The 15,719-nt window shown below is 44.0% G+C and overlaps 1 protein-coding gene across 4 annotated transcripts in view; it reads right to left on the bottom strand.

Annotated features, from left to right (window-relative positions):
- The window catches only part of LOC121277294 (xanthine dehydrogenase-like), a 232,519-nt gene that overhangs the window by 16,277 nt on the left and 200,523 nt on the right, over window positions 1–15,719 (bottom strand). For all 4 annotated transcript variants that reach the window (XM_041186576.1, XM_041186574.1, XM_041186575.1 and 1 more), the window contains 3 exons: window positions 9,976–10,109; window positions 8,016–8,153; window positions 5,763–5,910 (listed from right to left, as the gene is read on the bottom strand). In XM_041186576.1, coding sequence (XP_041042510.1) covers window positions 5,763–5,910; window positions 8,016–8,153; window positions 9,976–10,109 — 420 coding nt within the window. The remainder of the gene's footprint in view (window positions 1–5,762; window positions 5,911–8,015; window positions 8,154–9,975; window positions 10,110–15,719) is intronic.

Genomic DNA, 15,719 nt, shown 5'->3' with positions numbered 1-15,719 from the left:
ACGTCAACTCTTTTCTTCTCCCCCAATGCTGCCAGACCTGCTGAGTTTTTCCAGGTAATTCTGTTTTTGTTTTGGATTTCCAGCATCCGCAGTTTTTTTGTTTTTATGCAGTAAGTGTTTGTGGCTGCAAGAACTTTGGTTTGAATTATTGAGCTGGAGCCGAGCTGCAGACACTGCAGTGGGAAAATTAGCTGGACACCTCATTCCAGAAGGCGGTCACAACCCTTAGGATACAGTCTTCTGCTTTGACCAGTGGTCAGGGACAGGAGGGTGTGACTGGAAGTGAGGTAAGTAAGGGGAAACAGAGAACAGGAGTGCAGGAGCCTCAGACCTTGCAATTGTCCAACAGTTCTGAGGTTTCTTTCAGCTTGTTTGGATAAGAGTGGGGGCTGCAGGGTGGATCAGCTAACTGCCAAGGCACCGTGGTACAGGAAGCCATTCAAGTGAGGGGAGTTACAAGGAATGTAGTGGTAGTGGTAGACAGTATAGTCAGAGGGATTGACACCATTCTCTGCAACAAAGAGTGCAAGTCCAGACGGCTGTATTGCCTGTCCAGTGCCAGGACTAGGGACATATGCTCAGTGCTGGAAAGGGACTTGCAGTGGGAGAGAGAGGACCCAGTCATCATAATCCATGTTGGCACCAACGACATTGGCATGACAAAGGAGGTTCTGCAGTCAGTATGAGGAGCTTGGCACCAAATTAAGAATCAGGACACCAAAGGTCATAATCTCTGTATTATTACCTGAGCCACATGAAAATTGGCATAGGACAAATCAGATCAGGGAGAAGTGGGTTCCAGTTTGTGGGCCACTGGCACCACTACTGGGGAAAGTGGGATCTGTACCAATGGGACGGTTGACACCTGAACCGTGCTGGGACCGGTGTTCTTGCGAAAAACATAGAAGCATAGAAAATAGGAGTAGGTTATCTGGCCCTTTGAGCCTGCTCTACCATTCAATATGACCATGGCTGATCCTGTATCTCAACACCATTCTCCTGCTCGCTGCCCGTACCCCTTGATGCCTTTAGAGTTTAGAAATTTGTCTATTTCCTTCTTAAATATATCCAGTGACTTGCACAGGTAGAGAATTCCACAGGTTCACCACCCTCTGACTGAAGAAGATTCTCCTCATCTCAGTCCTAAATGGCTTACCCCATATGTTGAGATTGTGGCCCCTGGTTCTAGATCCCACAGCTAGAGGAAACATCATCCTTGCATCCATATGTTTCAATGAGATCCCCTCTCATTCTTCTAAACTCCAGTCGGCCCAATTTCTCCTCATACGACATTCCTGCTATCCCAGGAATCAGGCTGGTAAACCTTTGCTGCACTCCCTCTACAGCAAGCATATCCCCTGTAAGGTAGGGAGACCAAAACTGCATACAGTGCTCCAGGTGTGGTCTCACCAAGGCCCTGTACTGCTGCAGTAAGATATCCTTGCTCCAGTATTCAAGTCCTCTTGTAATGAAGGCCAACATGCCATTTGCCTTCTTAACTGCTTGCTACACCTGCGTGCTTGCTTTCAGCAATTGGTATACAAGGACACCAAGTCCCTTTGTACACCAACATTTCCCAAACTATCACCATTTAAATATTACTCTGCCATTCTGTTTTTCCTACCAAAGTAGGTAACTTCACACTTATCCATGTTATACTGCATCTGCCATGTATTTTACCACTCACTCAATTTGTCTAAATCACCTTGAAGCCTCTTAACATCCTCCTTACCACTCACGTTCCCACCTAATTTTGTATCGTCAGCAACATTTGGTTTCCTCATCCAAATCACTGATATGTATTGTGAATAGCTGGGGGCCAAGCATTGATCCTTGTGGTACCCCACTAGTCACCGCCTGCCATTTCGGAAAAAACCTATTTATTCCTACTCTGTTTCCAGTCTGCTAACGAATTCTCAATCCATATTAGCCCAATCCAATGTGCTTTAATTTTGCACACTAACTCTTATATGAGACTTTATCAAAAGCTTTCTGAAAATCCAAATACACCAGATCCACTGGTTCTCCATTATCTATTCTGCTAGTTATGTCCTCAAAACTAAGGAAGTAGAGACGTTTTTAAACTAAGTAGTGAGGGCAAGGGTACACATTTGGGAGGATGTGGTAAATCAAAGAGTAGAGACAAGGCAAAAGAGAAAGGTATTATTAAGGGAAATGAAAAACAGGCAGTGACAGGAAGGGATAGATACAGAGTACAAATCCAACAGTAAATCAACAGATGAGACTAGGGGGTTAGAAAAAGAATGAAAGGATAAAACTAAAGGCTCTGCATCTGAATGCATGAAGCAATCGAAACAAAACAGATGAACTGAGAGCACACATAGAAATAAATAAATGTGATTTGATAGCCATTACGGAGACATAGCTGCAGGAGGTCACCAATTGGGACCTGAATATTAAAGGGTATAGGACATTTAGAAAGGACAGGTAGCGGCTAAAAGGTGGAAGGGTGGCTCTGTTAGTTAATGATGGTATTAACACAATAGAGAGGGATGACCTTAATTCAGGAAACGGTGTGGGTAGAGATGAGAAATGGTAAAGGCGAGAAGTCACTTTTGGGAGTCGTGTACAGGCCCCCTAATAGTAATCACATGGTAGGATGGAGCGTAAAGGAAGAAATAATGGGAGCTTGTCAGAAAGGCATGGCAATGATCATGGGAGATTTTAATATACATATAGATGGGAAAAGTCAGATGGGCAAAGGTAGCCTAGATAAGGAGTTCATTGAATGTTTTCGGGATAGTTTCTTAGAACAGCATGTTCTGGAGCCAACCAGAGACCAGGCTATACTAGACTTAGTATTGTGCAAGGAAATGGGGTTAATTAATGATATCATGGTGAAGGCACCCCTAGGTAGCAGTGACCATAATATGATTGAATATTAATTCAGTTTGAGGGAGAGAGGAGTGGGTCTGAGACTATGTTTTTAAACTTAAGTAAGGGCAATTATGAGAGCATGAAAGCAGAACTGGCTAAAGTGAATTGGCAAATTAGGTTAAGGGATAGGTCAATAGAGATGCAGTGGCAAACACTTAAGGGGATATTTCAGAATACACGGAATAGACGCATTCCAACAAGTAAGAAAAAGTCCAAGGCACTGACATACCATCAGTGGTTAACTAGAAAGGTTAAAGATAGTATCAAACTTAAAGAAAAAGTATTTAATTGTGCAAAGATAGCAGGAAGGCCAGAAAATTGGACAGGACATAAGGAACAGCAAAGGATGGCTAAAAGATTAATAAGGAAGGAAAAATTAGAGTATGAGAGAAAGCTAGCCAGAAATATAAAAACAGATAGTAAGAGTGAGGGGCACGGACAGGGTGGATAGGGAGCAGCTGTTCCCATTAGTTGAAGGGTCAGTCACGAGGGGACAGAAGTTCAAGGTGAGGGGCAGGAGGTTTCGCGGGGATGTGAGGAAAAAGCTTTTTACTCAGAAGGTGGTGACGGTCTGGAATGCGCTGCCTGGGAGGGTGTTGGAAGCAGGTTGCCTCACAGCCTTTAAAAAGTACCTGGATGAGCACTTGGCACGTCATAATATTCAAGGCTATGGGACAAGTGCTGGTAAGTGGGATTAGGTAGGTAGGTCAGGTGTTTCTCACGTGTCAGTGCAGACTTGATGGGCTGAAGGGCCTCTTCTGCACTCTGAGTTTCTGTAAATGTTTAAAAAAGAGACAAGGTAACAAAGGGAGCATTGGTCCTATAGAAACTGAGTCTGGAGAACTGATAATGGAAAACACGGAAATGGAAGATGAATTGAACAGGTATTTTGCATCAGTCTTCACTACAGAGGATACAAGTAACCTCCCAGAAGCAGCTATAAACTAGGAAATAGAAGGGAGGGAGGAACCCAGAAAAATTACAATCATCACAGAAGTGGTACTGAGTAAATTGTTGGAGCTGTGAGCTGACAAGTGCCTGGATCCTGACGGACTTCATCCTAGGGTCTTAAGAGAAGTGGCTAGTGAGATAGTTGATGCATTGGTTTTAATTTTCAAAAACTCCCTAGATTCAAGGAAGGTCCCATTAGATTGGAAGATAGCCAATGTAACTCCATTATTCAAAAATGGAGAGAGAAAGAGGAAATCCACAGACCAGTTAGCTTAACATTTGTCATAGGGAAAGTGTTAGAAGCTATTATTAAAGAAGCTATAGCAGGGCACTTGGATAAGTTCAAGGTAATATGGCAGAGTCAACATGGTTTTGTGAGAGGGAAGTCATGTTTAACCACTTATTGGCATTCTTTGAGGAAGTAACGTGCTGTGGATAAATGGGAAGGGGTGGATGTACTGTACTTAGATTTCCAGAAGGCATTTGATAAACTGCCACATCAAGGATTATTGTGGAAAATAAAAGCTCATGGTATTAGGGTAACATATTGGCATGGATAGAAGGTTGGCCATATAACAGGAAGCAGAGAGTAGGCATAATTGGGTCTTTTTCAGGTTGTCAAGATGTAACAAATGGTGTGATACAGGGATCAGTGCTGGAAGCTCAGCTGTTTACAATTTATATAAATGACTTGGATGAAGGGATGGATGTGATGGTTACGAAATTTTCTGATGACACAAAGATAGGTAGGAAAGTAAGTTATGAAGATGACATAAGGAGCTTACAAAAAGATATAGATAGGTTAAGTGAGTGTGCAAGGATCTGGCAAGTGGAGTATAATGTGGGAAAATGTGAAATTTCCATTTTGGCAGGAAGAACAAAAGAGAAGCTTATTATCTAAAATGGTGATAGATTGCAGAGCCTCTCAAGCCAGTGGGATCTTCCAGTCCCGCAGAGATTTCAATGGTTTGCTGGCCCCGCAGCAGGGTAACCCACTGCAGTTGGGCTTTAAGACTGTAGCCGTAATCGTTTTCCCATGTTACAACAGTGTTTCATTGGCTGTGCTGAGGTTATGAAAGGTACTACATACATGAAAGCTTTTCTTTCTTGCTATCCATAAATTTCTTTACAGTTACAGGGATATCAAGGTATACATTTTTCTCAAGTTTCCAACATTTGTCCAAGTCATCAGTATCACTTAATTGAAGACCATGAAGGACTTTTCAATATAAAGCCAAATACCAGTTTTCATGAGGATTGGCTAGAAATCTGCATTAATTACCCATGAAAGGAGCTGAGTATTATTTAATCTTAGGAACTGTTGAACTGCCTGTTCAAGGGTGACATGCTGGAAACACGGCTACCATTCAACAGACTGCTTGAAGGTTAAAGATAAAACAGCTGTAAGGCCTTGGTAGTCTATGAGAAGCTGTTGTAAACATCAGCTGCTGTGATCTCAACTGGTTTTAAACCATGTTAGGCAGTTGGGGGGAAGGGGGGTGCTAAAGACAGAAAAAAGAGGAAGAGGGGAAAGCACCGGATGCTTGTTTTGCAACAGCAAGAAGGGTATAAAACCAGCCATGTTAATAAGTTCAAAGGCACAAGTGCAAAAAACACCATCTGTAATGTTGATGGATTGTTAACCTCTCAGTCTCCTGAAGCAGGAGAATTGGCTAGTCTGAGTTTTGAGTTGTTACTGACTTAAAGGTTCTATGAATTTCTACCTGTGAAATACTTTGTATTTAAATGCAAATGAAATAAACTGCTAGAAAAGTAATAAACTGTAGTTGATTCTTACCTCGGTAAACAGTAAAGAGAGCTAAAACAGAATTCCAACAGCCAAGGGAAAGATACTGTGTCTTCAGTCGACTAGATTTTAGTAAACATACTGTTTCCTTCAATTCAAAACCTACCTTGCTGAATGGTGGTTTGTAATCCCATGTCCCTGCATTCAGCACCTCCCCAGTCTTGGGGTCATAGATCATCTTCTCCAGCAGCCAATATCCCATGCCCATGACAAACGCACCCTCAACTTGTCCAATATCAATGTCAGGGTTCATGCTGCAGAAGATAAGAAGAAAGATGAGTGGCCCATCTAAAACAGATCATTAGTTTACTTAGCTTTCTCATTGCTCTTTGTGGAACCTTGCAGCATGCCTTGCTTTTATCACAACATCAATAGAAAGTAACTTTAAAAAGTAATGAATTGGGTGTAGGATAAATGGTGTGTTAGAAAAGTTAGTTTTTTTCTTAATAACACTACCACTGATGGCAGCATTACTGTTACTGGCAGCAGTGAAAAGTTAATGAGATGATGCTGCTGATTTAGGAAACACCAGGGCTCATGAAGATTATTACTCCAGGGCGTTTGAAGAAAGCAGTACAGCAGCAACAATACCAACATTGTCTTTAGCAGTGTCTGCCACCTTTTTTTTAAGTTGCAAATGCTTTGAGTGATCATTGGTGCAGTTTTTCCATTACTGGTGTTTTTAGACCTTTCTAACTACTGGGTGAGGACTAACGTTCAGAAGCTAAAATTGGAATAACAACATTCTTACAGCTGCCCAGATATAACTTTCCACGTAGGCAGGCGCTGTAGGAGCCAGCCCATATTACACAATGAATTCCAGATAATGCAGCCAAGGTTATGAGAGAATTAGTTCTGTAATACAAACACACAAGATTTACAAAGCTTCTTCTGGCAGCATTGATTGTTGTATCTTTTCAGTCCTATGTGTATAATCATTTTTCTGTTCACAGAATTGTTTACACAACCATTGAGTGCTGTATTATCTTAAATTTGCGTCACAAAAACTTACGTAAGTGATCCGCTTATTGAGCCAATAAACAACTTTTTCTAGAAAGAGGAAGCAACCCTCCATGAACTATCATTGAAATGGTTAAATGCCACTGAAGCAAAGTTTCATCAGACAAAGTGAGGGTAATAGAAGCGAGGAATAATGATTCACACCCAATCCTATGCCCTCCACTTTACATCGCAAAATCCACATCAGCATCTCAGCTTCATAATTTGTGTAAGGACCACCATAAGAACAACTAAATTTCGGTATATTACCCCAATTTTTAAATAATGAAGAAACATTACACTCTTTGAGGATAAGGGACAGTGGTCAGGGATGGAGAAACTCTCCTGGCTTGGGGATAAGGCTAGAACATCGGAAACACTTCACTTGGCGCTTCCTGTTTTGGTGGCAGAGGGGGAGAGGGTTGCGGTTGGCACAGTCAACGGCCAGTGGGGAATATCAAAGCTTGCAAAGGAAGATGGAGGAGGATGAACTATTGTGGGTGCAAGGTTCTCAGGTGGGGGCTTCGTAATGTTCTTAGTGAGGAGAGGAAGGTGGAAAATCCTGATGTTGTGAGAGAAGATGAGAAGTTGCAGTGAGATATGCTTCCCTTTCAAAAACAGAATTACCTGGAAAAGCTCAGCAGGTCTGGCAGCATCGGCGGAGAAGAAAAGAGTTGACGTTTCGAGTCCTCATGACCCTTCGACAGAACTTGAGTTCGAGTCCAAAGAGTTGAAATATAAGCTGGTTTAAGGTGTGTGTGTGGTTGGGGGGGGGGGGGGGGGGGGGGGGGGGGCAGAGAGAGAGAGAGAGAAGTGGAGGGGGTTGGTGTGGTTGTAGGGACGAACAAGCAGTGATAGAAGCAGATCATCAAAAGATGTCAACAACAATAGAACAAAAGAACACATAGGTGTTAAAGTTGGTGATATTATCTAAACGAATGTGCTAATTAAGAATGGATGGTAGGGCACTCAAGGTTAAGCTCTAGTGGGGGTGGGGACAACATAAAAGATTTATGCTTCCCTTTGCTGGGAGAGCAATATGTTACTTTAGCAAGGTGGAGTGGGGTTCAGGGAAGGTACCCTTGGATGGATGGTATTTTGTCTCGCCATTGGAAATAGAATGTTGCAACCTACCAACATTCCCTTATATGTTTAAAAGAGTACTGTGCACCTCACTTATGTTATCCACTGACTCAAATGTATCTGTTCAGATTCAGAGAACAACATGAGTGTTCAATCTGACTGAATGTTTCATATGAATGACCCCCTTTCATATAAGGAAAAGAATGTGACAGTGACAAACCCCCAATATTTCATCTGTAACAGCAGATTGGGGCTACCTGTCAATTTTGTTTCCTACCTTTCACCACAATCAAAGAGGATATCCACTTGGCTGATCTGGTTCTCGCCAGTCAGGACATCAATTTCAGCTTCTGCTACAGTCACTCCATATGAGTTATACTGAGGGGCATCTCTGGGCTGTGGGTCAGGCCACACCCTACACAAATAACAAAGTCATGTCTTTACGGAGTGATTAATCATTACACTTCACTTTTTAGAAAAATACACTGCAAAGACAACATTTCGGCTAAATTTAATGAAAGGGAAACAAAAAAAAGTAGAGTATTCCTGCTTATGATAATTACAAAATGAGACAATGCCTTGATCCATCATTTAGGAAAATGGGGTACCAGCAATTTGTGCCTAAAATCACAACTAGAAGTAGAATTCAGGTGTCCAATAATACATCTGACTTATAATTGATTGGAATATGCTTATGGTGCCAATTGGAACATCCACACTGTAAACCAATGGATGGGTGAGAGGTCAGTACAGTTATATAATCACACACACAGTGAGTTTCATCTCAGATGTGCTGTTGCAGGGAAATGATGAAGTGAAGCCAAACGGTTTCTCCTAAACTAGAGACAGAGCCACACTTGGTTGTTCTATTACACCTACCAGCATCCAGCTTTAGAATGCCATTGGTGGCCTGCTGAGTGCAGGTCGCCTGATTGTCATCGCAATGTGGCTAATGCCAAGGGAAAATATATACATATTATCATCAATAATCTCTCAAAAAGATAGCGTTTTTAGGTGACACTTTTAGTTAATTTTATCTCATCAATCACTTATTTTTATACATAGCTCCTAACAAATTTCCAGCCCACAATCATCCAGTCAGAAGGCAATTGCTTTTCCACCAGTGTTATCAGCTGCCAAAATAACGCTGCATAAATTGTAAGATTATTTAGACACAGCAGCTTGAAAGTAATAATCACTTAAGTGGCTGAGTACGTGAATGAAAAGTGACAGTGGTATGTTAACTATGGATTTAACGTGTAGGCAACCGCCGCTTCTAACATGTCAGGAAAATATACTAAGTTCAATAAAGTAAATATTATAAAATCAATGTTGCACCTGAAAGAACTTATGGAGCAAAATCAACAAGCACTCTCCCAGATTTTAACCATGTAATGGCCCAAGTTTTGCAGTAATAATAATGGCCAAACTATTAGTGTTCTTCTCCTCTGAAACTGACAGTAACTTTGGGGTCTGCATATGCCTACCTAAACGTGGAGATTCAGAACTTGCTGTTAGATATTCTATGCTTCTCCACTGGGTGCATTGTTGAAATCCCCGCAGAAATTGCAATCAATTATTAAACACTGAACTGACAAGAACTTCCCTTTTCTGCTGCAACATCGCTGTAACCCTGAAAAAGCTATGCCGTGTTAATGAGCTGTTAATTTGTTTTTAATGGCCTAGTAAGTTATAACTACAGCTGTGGAACCTTTTTGGCCTTGGAAAACTCATTTTTAAATTTGTGCAATGTCATTTTTTACAATTTGATAACAAACTGAAGTTTTAAATAAACTATTTATGATACTTCAGCGTCTGAAGCCTGTGTCCCAATCATTTATTTGGCTTTCTCTAAAGTTTAGAAAAGTGAAGGATAATTGATGTACTTTAATTCCTGGTTTGCTGTCTGTGAGAATTCTTCAATATAATTAGCTGCTTATCCTGCTTAACGATATCATTGTTGCTAGACATCTGAAGATCTCCTTGACTTGGTGCCAAACTCAAACTAATACCAGGAAAGGGAAACCCACACCACAGAGATTGTTAGATCTTTGTGGGCTGTTTTCTTTGAGGTCAGCAGAGAGCATTGTTGCCTTGTTGCTGACTGCACAATCCAAGCCTATATATTTTAAAACTTAGTTTTATTCTTTTGAAGAAGCAAACACAGATTCAAACAGTAAAGAATAACTTTATCAGTAGCATTCAAGAAGGATTGTTTGACGAATTCAGTTACTCACCAATACTGTGCAGTCAAATTCACCTTGTCTTTAAAACAGGCTGCCACCAGATCCTTCCAAGAGGTACCTGGTGGAAGCTTATCCTTTACAGGCTTCATTCTCTTCCTCAATATCTCACAACAATTTTTTACACCCTGTGAGAAAATCAAAGCACAGGTTTACCCAAGAGCATGGGCCTGGGACCAACAAATGGAATAGCGGGGTCCAGCAACTCAGTGCTTTCCCAAAATATCCTTTGGGACCACATCTTGTTGCCTATCCCAACCTAATCTAAGCTCCCAACTAAATAACAATCCTAAATTAAGTATTACTGAAAAAGCCACATGTTTTCAAAACTTTTTGTCTTGCATTCATCAGGACAATTCGCAAGGATATCAAATGTAAAGGGAACAACAATTTACACTGAATGAGAAGAGAGTGATGATTGGTTGGCAAGTGGACTCTAATTGGTAGAGGCATTGCCATGGAGTTAACTGCCAAGCTGTGTTTAAGTTCAAAGCAAAAAGGTTGCCACTAATTGGTCAAAGCATTGTCCTGGGGAATGAACCACAGAATGGCTGTCACCTATTTTGTTTTGTTGAAAAAGGCACAGTGTGTACATGGTCTTTCAGTCTGCAAAGGACAGGGCCTTGTGTATTAATATATGTGGCTTCTAGCACATGTAAGTGAGCCACACTGTGAGCCTGACTGATGATCTTAAATTGATTGTCAGCGTAATTCTTAGCACACTCAGGATTATTTAGCAAATATTATACAATGTGGAATTATATCGAATGTTGAACACTATGTCTTGAGTTTTGCAAGGATAGGCTGGTTGGGTACAGTCAGCACCTTGTCTGTTGTGAACAGCTGAAGGGCCATGTTGTTTGATATGATCTGCCAGTCCTTGGGATATATGGCCTACACACCTAGCATGGATAGGTATACCTGAGGTATGCTAGGGCGATTGTTTCCTTGACGTTTGGTATTCTTGTGAATTGACCTGATGAGTGCAAGACAACAAGCTTTGGCAACATGTGTCTTTTCGGCAATACTCAAGTTCTGTACTTCCGAACGACTAATTTTAAATGAATAACATCCGTTTACAGAAGTACGTGGTACTTGAAATGGTACATGCTTTATCAGCATATCCTTCTATTCCTTTCTCCCTCCTGTACTTACCTAGCCTCCCCTTAAAATGCATCACCCCAACAATTCCATGTGGTAGACAGCTCCACATTCTAACCACTCTCTACATAAAGAAATTTCTCCAAAATTCTCTACTGCATCTATGAGTGACTATTTTATATTTGCAACAATTTTTAGAACAAGAAAAGGTCACTGGGTCCAATAAGCCCTTGGTTTTATCTCTGATTAGCCACTGTTCCACATGATTGGGTGAGATTAGTGTCTAACTGGTGCTGAGAGGGGGACACCAACAGAATATGATGAACTGCAGAGTTTTGCAGATCCATCCAATTGAGCAATGCACACATTATTCACGTCAGCTGTGACTCAGTTGGTAGTATCCTTGCCTTTGAAGGTTATGGGTTCAAGTCCCGATCCAGGACATGAATGCAAAAATCAAAGCTTACACTCCAGTACAGTACTGAGGGAGTGCTGCACTGTTGGAGGTGCCATCTTTTAAATGAGAATTTAAATCAAGGTCCCAATGTGTCCTCTCAGGTAGATACAAAAGGTCCCATGGAATAATTTTGAAGAACAGCAAGGGAGATATCCATGATATCCTGGCCAATATTTATTCCTCATGAGAATCGCAAATACAGCTTATCTGGTCATTAGCACATTGATGTTTGGAGGTGCTTGGTGTGTGCACTATATTTTCCACAATACAACAGTGACTGTAAAGTACTTTGGAGAGTCCTGTGGTCATAAAAGCAGCTATATAAATGGAAGTCTTTCTTTTATTAGCACAGTTTCAACTGAAACTCCATTCTACCGCCACTAGGGAAAAGGATAAAGCCAGAAAAACCTGAAAATACCAGAAATACTCAGCGGCTCAGGCCGCATCTGTGGAGAGAGAAACAGGATTAACATTTCAGGTATATGATCTATTGTCAAAACTGACAAAAAGTGAGAGATGTAGAGGATCTAAGCAATTATAGAATCAGGGACAAGGGATAGGGGGCAAGAACTAAAGGAAAGGTCTGTGATAGGGTGGAAGGTAGGAGATTAAATGACAATAGGGATGGTGGCGCAAGGCAAAAGGAGATGGTAATGGAACAAATATAGAATAAACAATGGGTGGAATCATCCGTGCCCACTGGCATGTTTGATGGAGTGAGTGGACAATATGGCAAGAAGGCGTCGTGAAACCAGTTTGCAATCGTCTGCTCCGCCTGCCAATGGCCAGCCGCATTTCCTGCCATCAGGCGTTCGGAAGCTCATTGTATTACAGCTGCATATCATCATAAGCCCAGTCCGCTGGAATCATCCCCCCCACTGGATTGTCTACCCACATCGACGTGATTGCACGTTGACATGTTTCACAGCAGCACAGAAAAGGCATGCACTTGGCGGACTCTACAGAGTAACGTTGCAGAGCGCTTGCCCGGATTGCCTGTTGGACTTCAAAGTTGAGGCGAATTGGAAGGGGGGGAAGCAAGGGCAGCCCTGCAGTTGAAGTGCGTTTGGGTGGGGGATGGGGGAGTTGGGGGTTGGCAGGGGCTGTCCCGCGGTTGAGGCACATTGTGGGGGGGGGGGGGGGGGGGGGCAAGGGCATTAGGTAAGCCTTGTATAAAGTGACCATTCCTCTGCAGCTGAGACAGTTCAGACGCAGCCACGTTGATATGATTGGAGTCGGGCTTCTAGCCTCTCTGCCCACTCAAGCAATGCAGGGGAACAATGTGCCTTCAAGTGCACCAGAGCTATTCACCCCTCAGGCATAGACTGCAAAGTGCTGCGCAGTTTTATGAACGGCAGAACAGTTAGATGACTGGGCACATTATGCATTCTCCTTGCTAAAGCTGGCCATGGAGCAGTCACTGGTGGAGGTGCTCACAGCCCCTTGCAATGTTATTATCCCGATTTGGACCAGTCTCCCACATGGTTCAGGCTGACAGCACAGTATGCAGTCCAATGGGCAAAGGTGCCACCAATCACAGTGGAGTGGGGCGGAGGTGGGTCAGGCAGCCATGCAGCGCACTAAACTCTGGCCATCCAACTGGGACCCAGCATTCTCCGGGATGGGTAAGGGGCCTTCAGACTTAGCCAAGACATGTTCTTAGTACACCAATGCTAACCCTTGTGTCTCTCGCTTTCATCCTGGAGGAGTACATCAAGGTCATGGAGCCTGGTGACCTAGCTGTATACCTCATGGCTTACAGAGAGCAGAGACGAAGGAGAAGAGAGTGACAGAGGCACCTGGCTGGGCAGAAGGAGCAGCACCCTCAGGAAGAAGAGGCGGCTGGGGCTCCTGCACACACCGCTGAAGAGCCACAGCGAGCTGTCACTGGTCAGCACCTAACTAAACCCAAGGTCTATGGACATTGCCTTTCATTCCTGCAGATCACTGAGAACCAGAGTTGCTGAAGACTGCACACGTCTAGGGAACTGGTCGGTCACAAGTGCCAGATGTTGCGGGATTTGGCGTCACGAGGACATGGAGGGCATCCACTGCCAGTGGCCATTGAAAGTGACTGCGGCGCTTGATTCATACACCAGTGGTTCCTTTCAGAGCTCCACAGGTCACCTCTGTGGGATATCACAAGCCTCCACCCACAAATGCATCCATGAGGTCACAGGTGCCACCTTTGCGAAGGCACACAAATTTGTTCATTTCGCCTAGGACCAGGATAACCAGGACGCAAGAGTAATTGGATTTGCCCAGGTCTCAGGTTTCCCACAGGTACAGGGTGCCATTGACTGGACTCACGAGGCGCTCAGATCTCCGTCACAACACACGGTCAACTATGTCAACCACAATGGATTCCATCTGTTGAAGGTGCAGCGGGTGTCTGATGACCACAAATGCATCCAGCAGGTCTGCGCATGGTTTCCAAGGAGTGTGCACAACTCTTACATTCTCAGTTGGTCACAGATCCATAAAATCTTCCAAGGTCCACAGAAGCTGCAGGGATGGCTCCTTGGGCCAAGGGCTACCCAGAGACGTGGTTGATGACACCCGTGCAGCGGCCTCAGACTGCAGCAGAGCGAAGGTAAAACAAGGTTCATGCTGCAACTCGCAACTTGGTGGAGCAGACCATCAGAATGCTGAAAATGAGATTCAGGTGCCTGGACCAGTCTGGTGCAGCCCTGCAAAATAGTCCACAGATGGTGTCACACATCATCGTCGTCTACTGCGCCCTTTACTACTTGGCAATGAAACGGGGAGAGAAGCTAGCTGAGGAGGAGTTGGAGGTCTCCCCCAATGAGAAGGACATCAACGGGAATGAGGGTGAGGAAGTCTTCGATGGTGATGATGACAGCGATGAGGCCATTGCACTGACTAAGCAAGGCAAGTGCGCTTGGGAGGCCCTCACAGCTGTTAGATTTGTGGAGGATAATAATGACATGCAGTGAGGAGGCACCATAGACCTTAACGTAGCCTCTGAGAACGTCTGACTCCAATCTGGTCGAGGGTACTTGCTCACGCTCCATGATCAGGGTCATATCATGGAGATGCAGCCATGAAACTTTAAAAGCATCTGATCCTTTGTCCGCATTCAGCACCTGAGCCCTTCAGCTCACAAATGCTGAAGAAATGGAGACCAGCCCCACCTTAAAGGAAGCACCATCGAGGTGCAGGCATCAGTAACGTGTCCAGGGAGTGTGAGGCTGTACAAAGCACACTGAAGAGGCTCTGGACTGGGACACCTGCCTTTATCCTGTGCTGAAAAGTTTCACATCTGATTGACAAGAACACTGCTCATCAGAACAAGGAGCCACAGGCAGGGAGACATTGGGAGTTTATTTACAGTAGCGAACAGTACGTACAAGTGATTAACACCCATGTCCAGGCTGTGCTTCCTGGTTGGGTTCAGGGGCAGCTTACCCCTGCCTGAGTGGGAGCTGTTGCTGTGGCTGTGGCTGTGCTGCTGCTGGGATCGGTACACCCTGCTGCTACTGCTGCTTTTCCCAACATACTCTGGACTTTTACAATCTGCTCTGGTTTTGCTGCCAACCAAGAGACACTAGAAGCCTGCTGCTGGTATTGTTGCTGGGGCTGCAGGAGCTTGGAGCCTGCAAGGCCTGAGGCCTGAAGAATTGGAGGAGAGAGAGAGGAGGTGCTGCAAGACAGGGAGGCCAGGTGGCAAGGGCTATTTTCATTACATCTGCTGTGGGTGTCTGGACTTTTGTTTGGTGGGAGCCGTGAAGACTGTTTTGGTTTGTAGGGGCAGGAAGACGACTGCTGAAGGGACTCAGAGAGAAGGGGTCCATTTAACATCGTGCCCACCCACCCCCTCGCCCCATCTGTGTCCAAGACCAGGTCGCAGGTGCTGCCTGGTGAACAGGGACAGACCTGACTTCCGTGTGCCAGGCAGTACCTGCTGCCTGGTGAAGACATCGCCCTCCTCCTACAGGAAGAACAGTGAGGCCCCCACCACCCCGCTGCACTCCACCCAGCGATACTCACCCGCACTGTACCCATTACTCTTTCCCCTTCTGTGCCTCCCTTTTTCCCTGTGTCCTTTTTCCCTCCCTCACTTCTCCTCTTCTGTCTTTACACACCACCAGGAGAGAGGGGGGTAAACATTTTTTTCCTCTTCTCCGCCTTTCTAAACGTTGTTGCTATCACTGACAGA

Source organism: Carcharodon carcharias, chromosome 4 (genome assembly GCF_017639515.1).
Source record: "Carcharodon carcharias isolate sCarCar2 chromosome 4, sCarCar2.pri, whole genome shotgun sequence".
In the NCBI taxonomy this organism is placed as follows: domain Eukaryota; kingdom Metazoa; phylum Chordata; class Chondrichthyes; order Lamniformes; family Lamnidae; genus Carcharodon; species Carcharodon carcharias.
The sequence above is the reverse complement of the archived record's forward strand: the minus strand, read 5'-3'. Positions and strand labels throughout refer to the sequence as shown.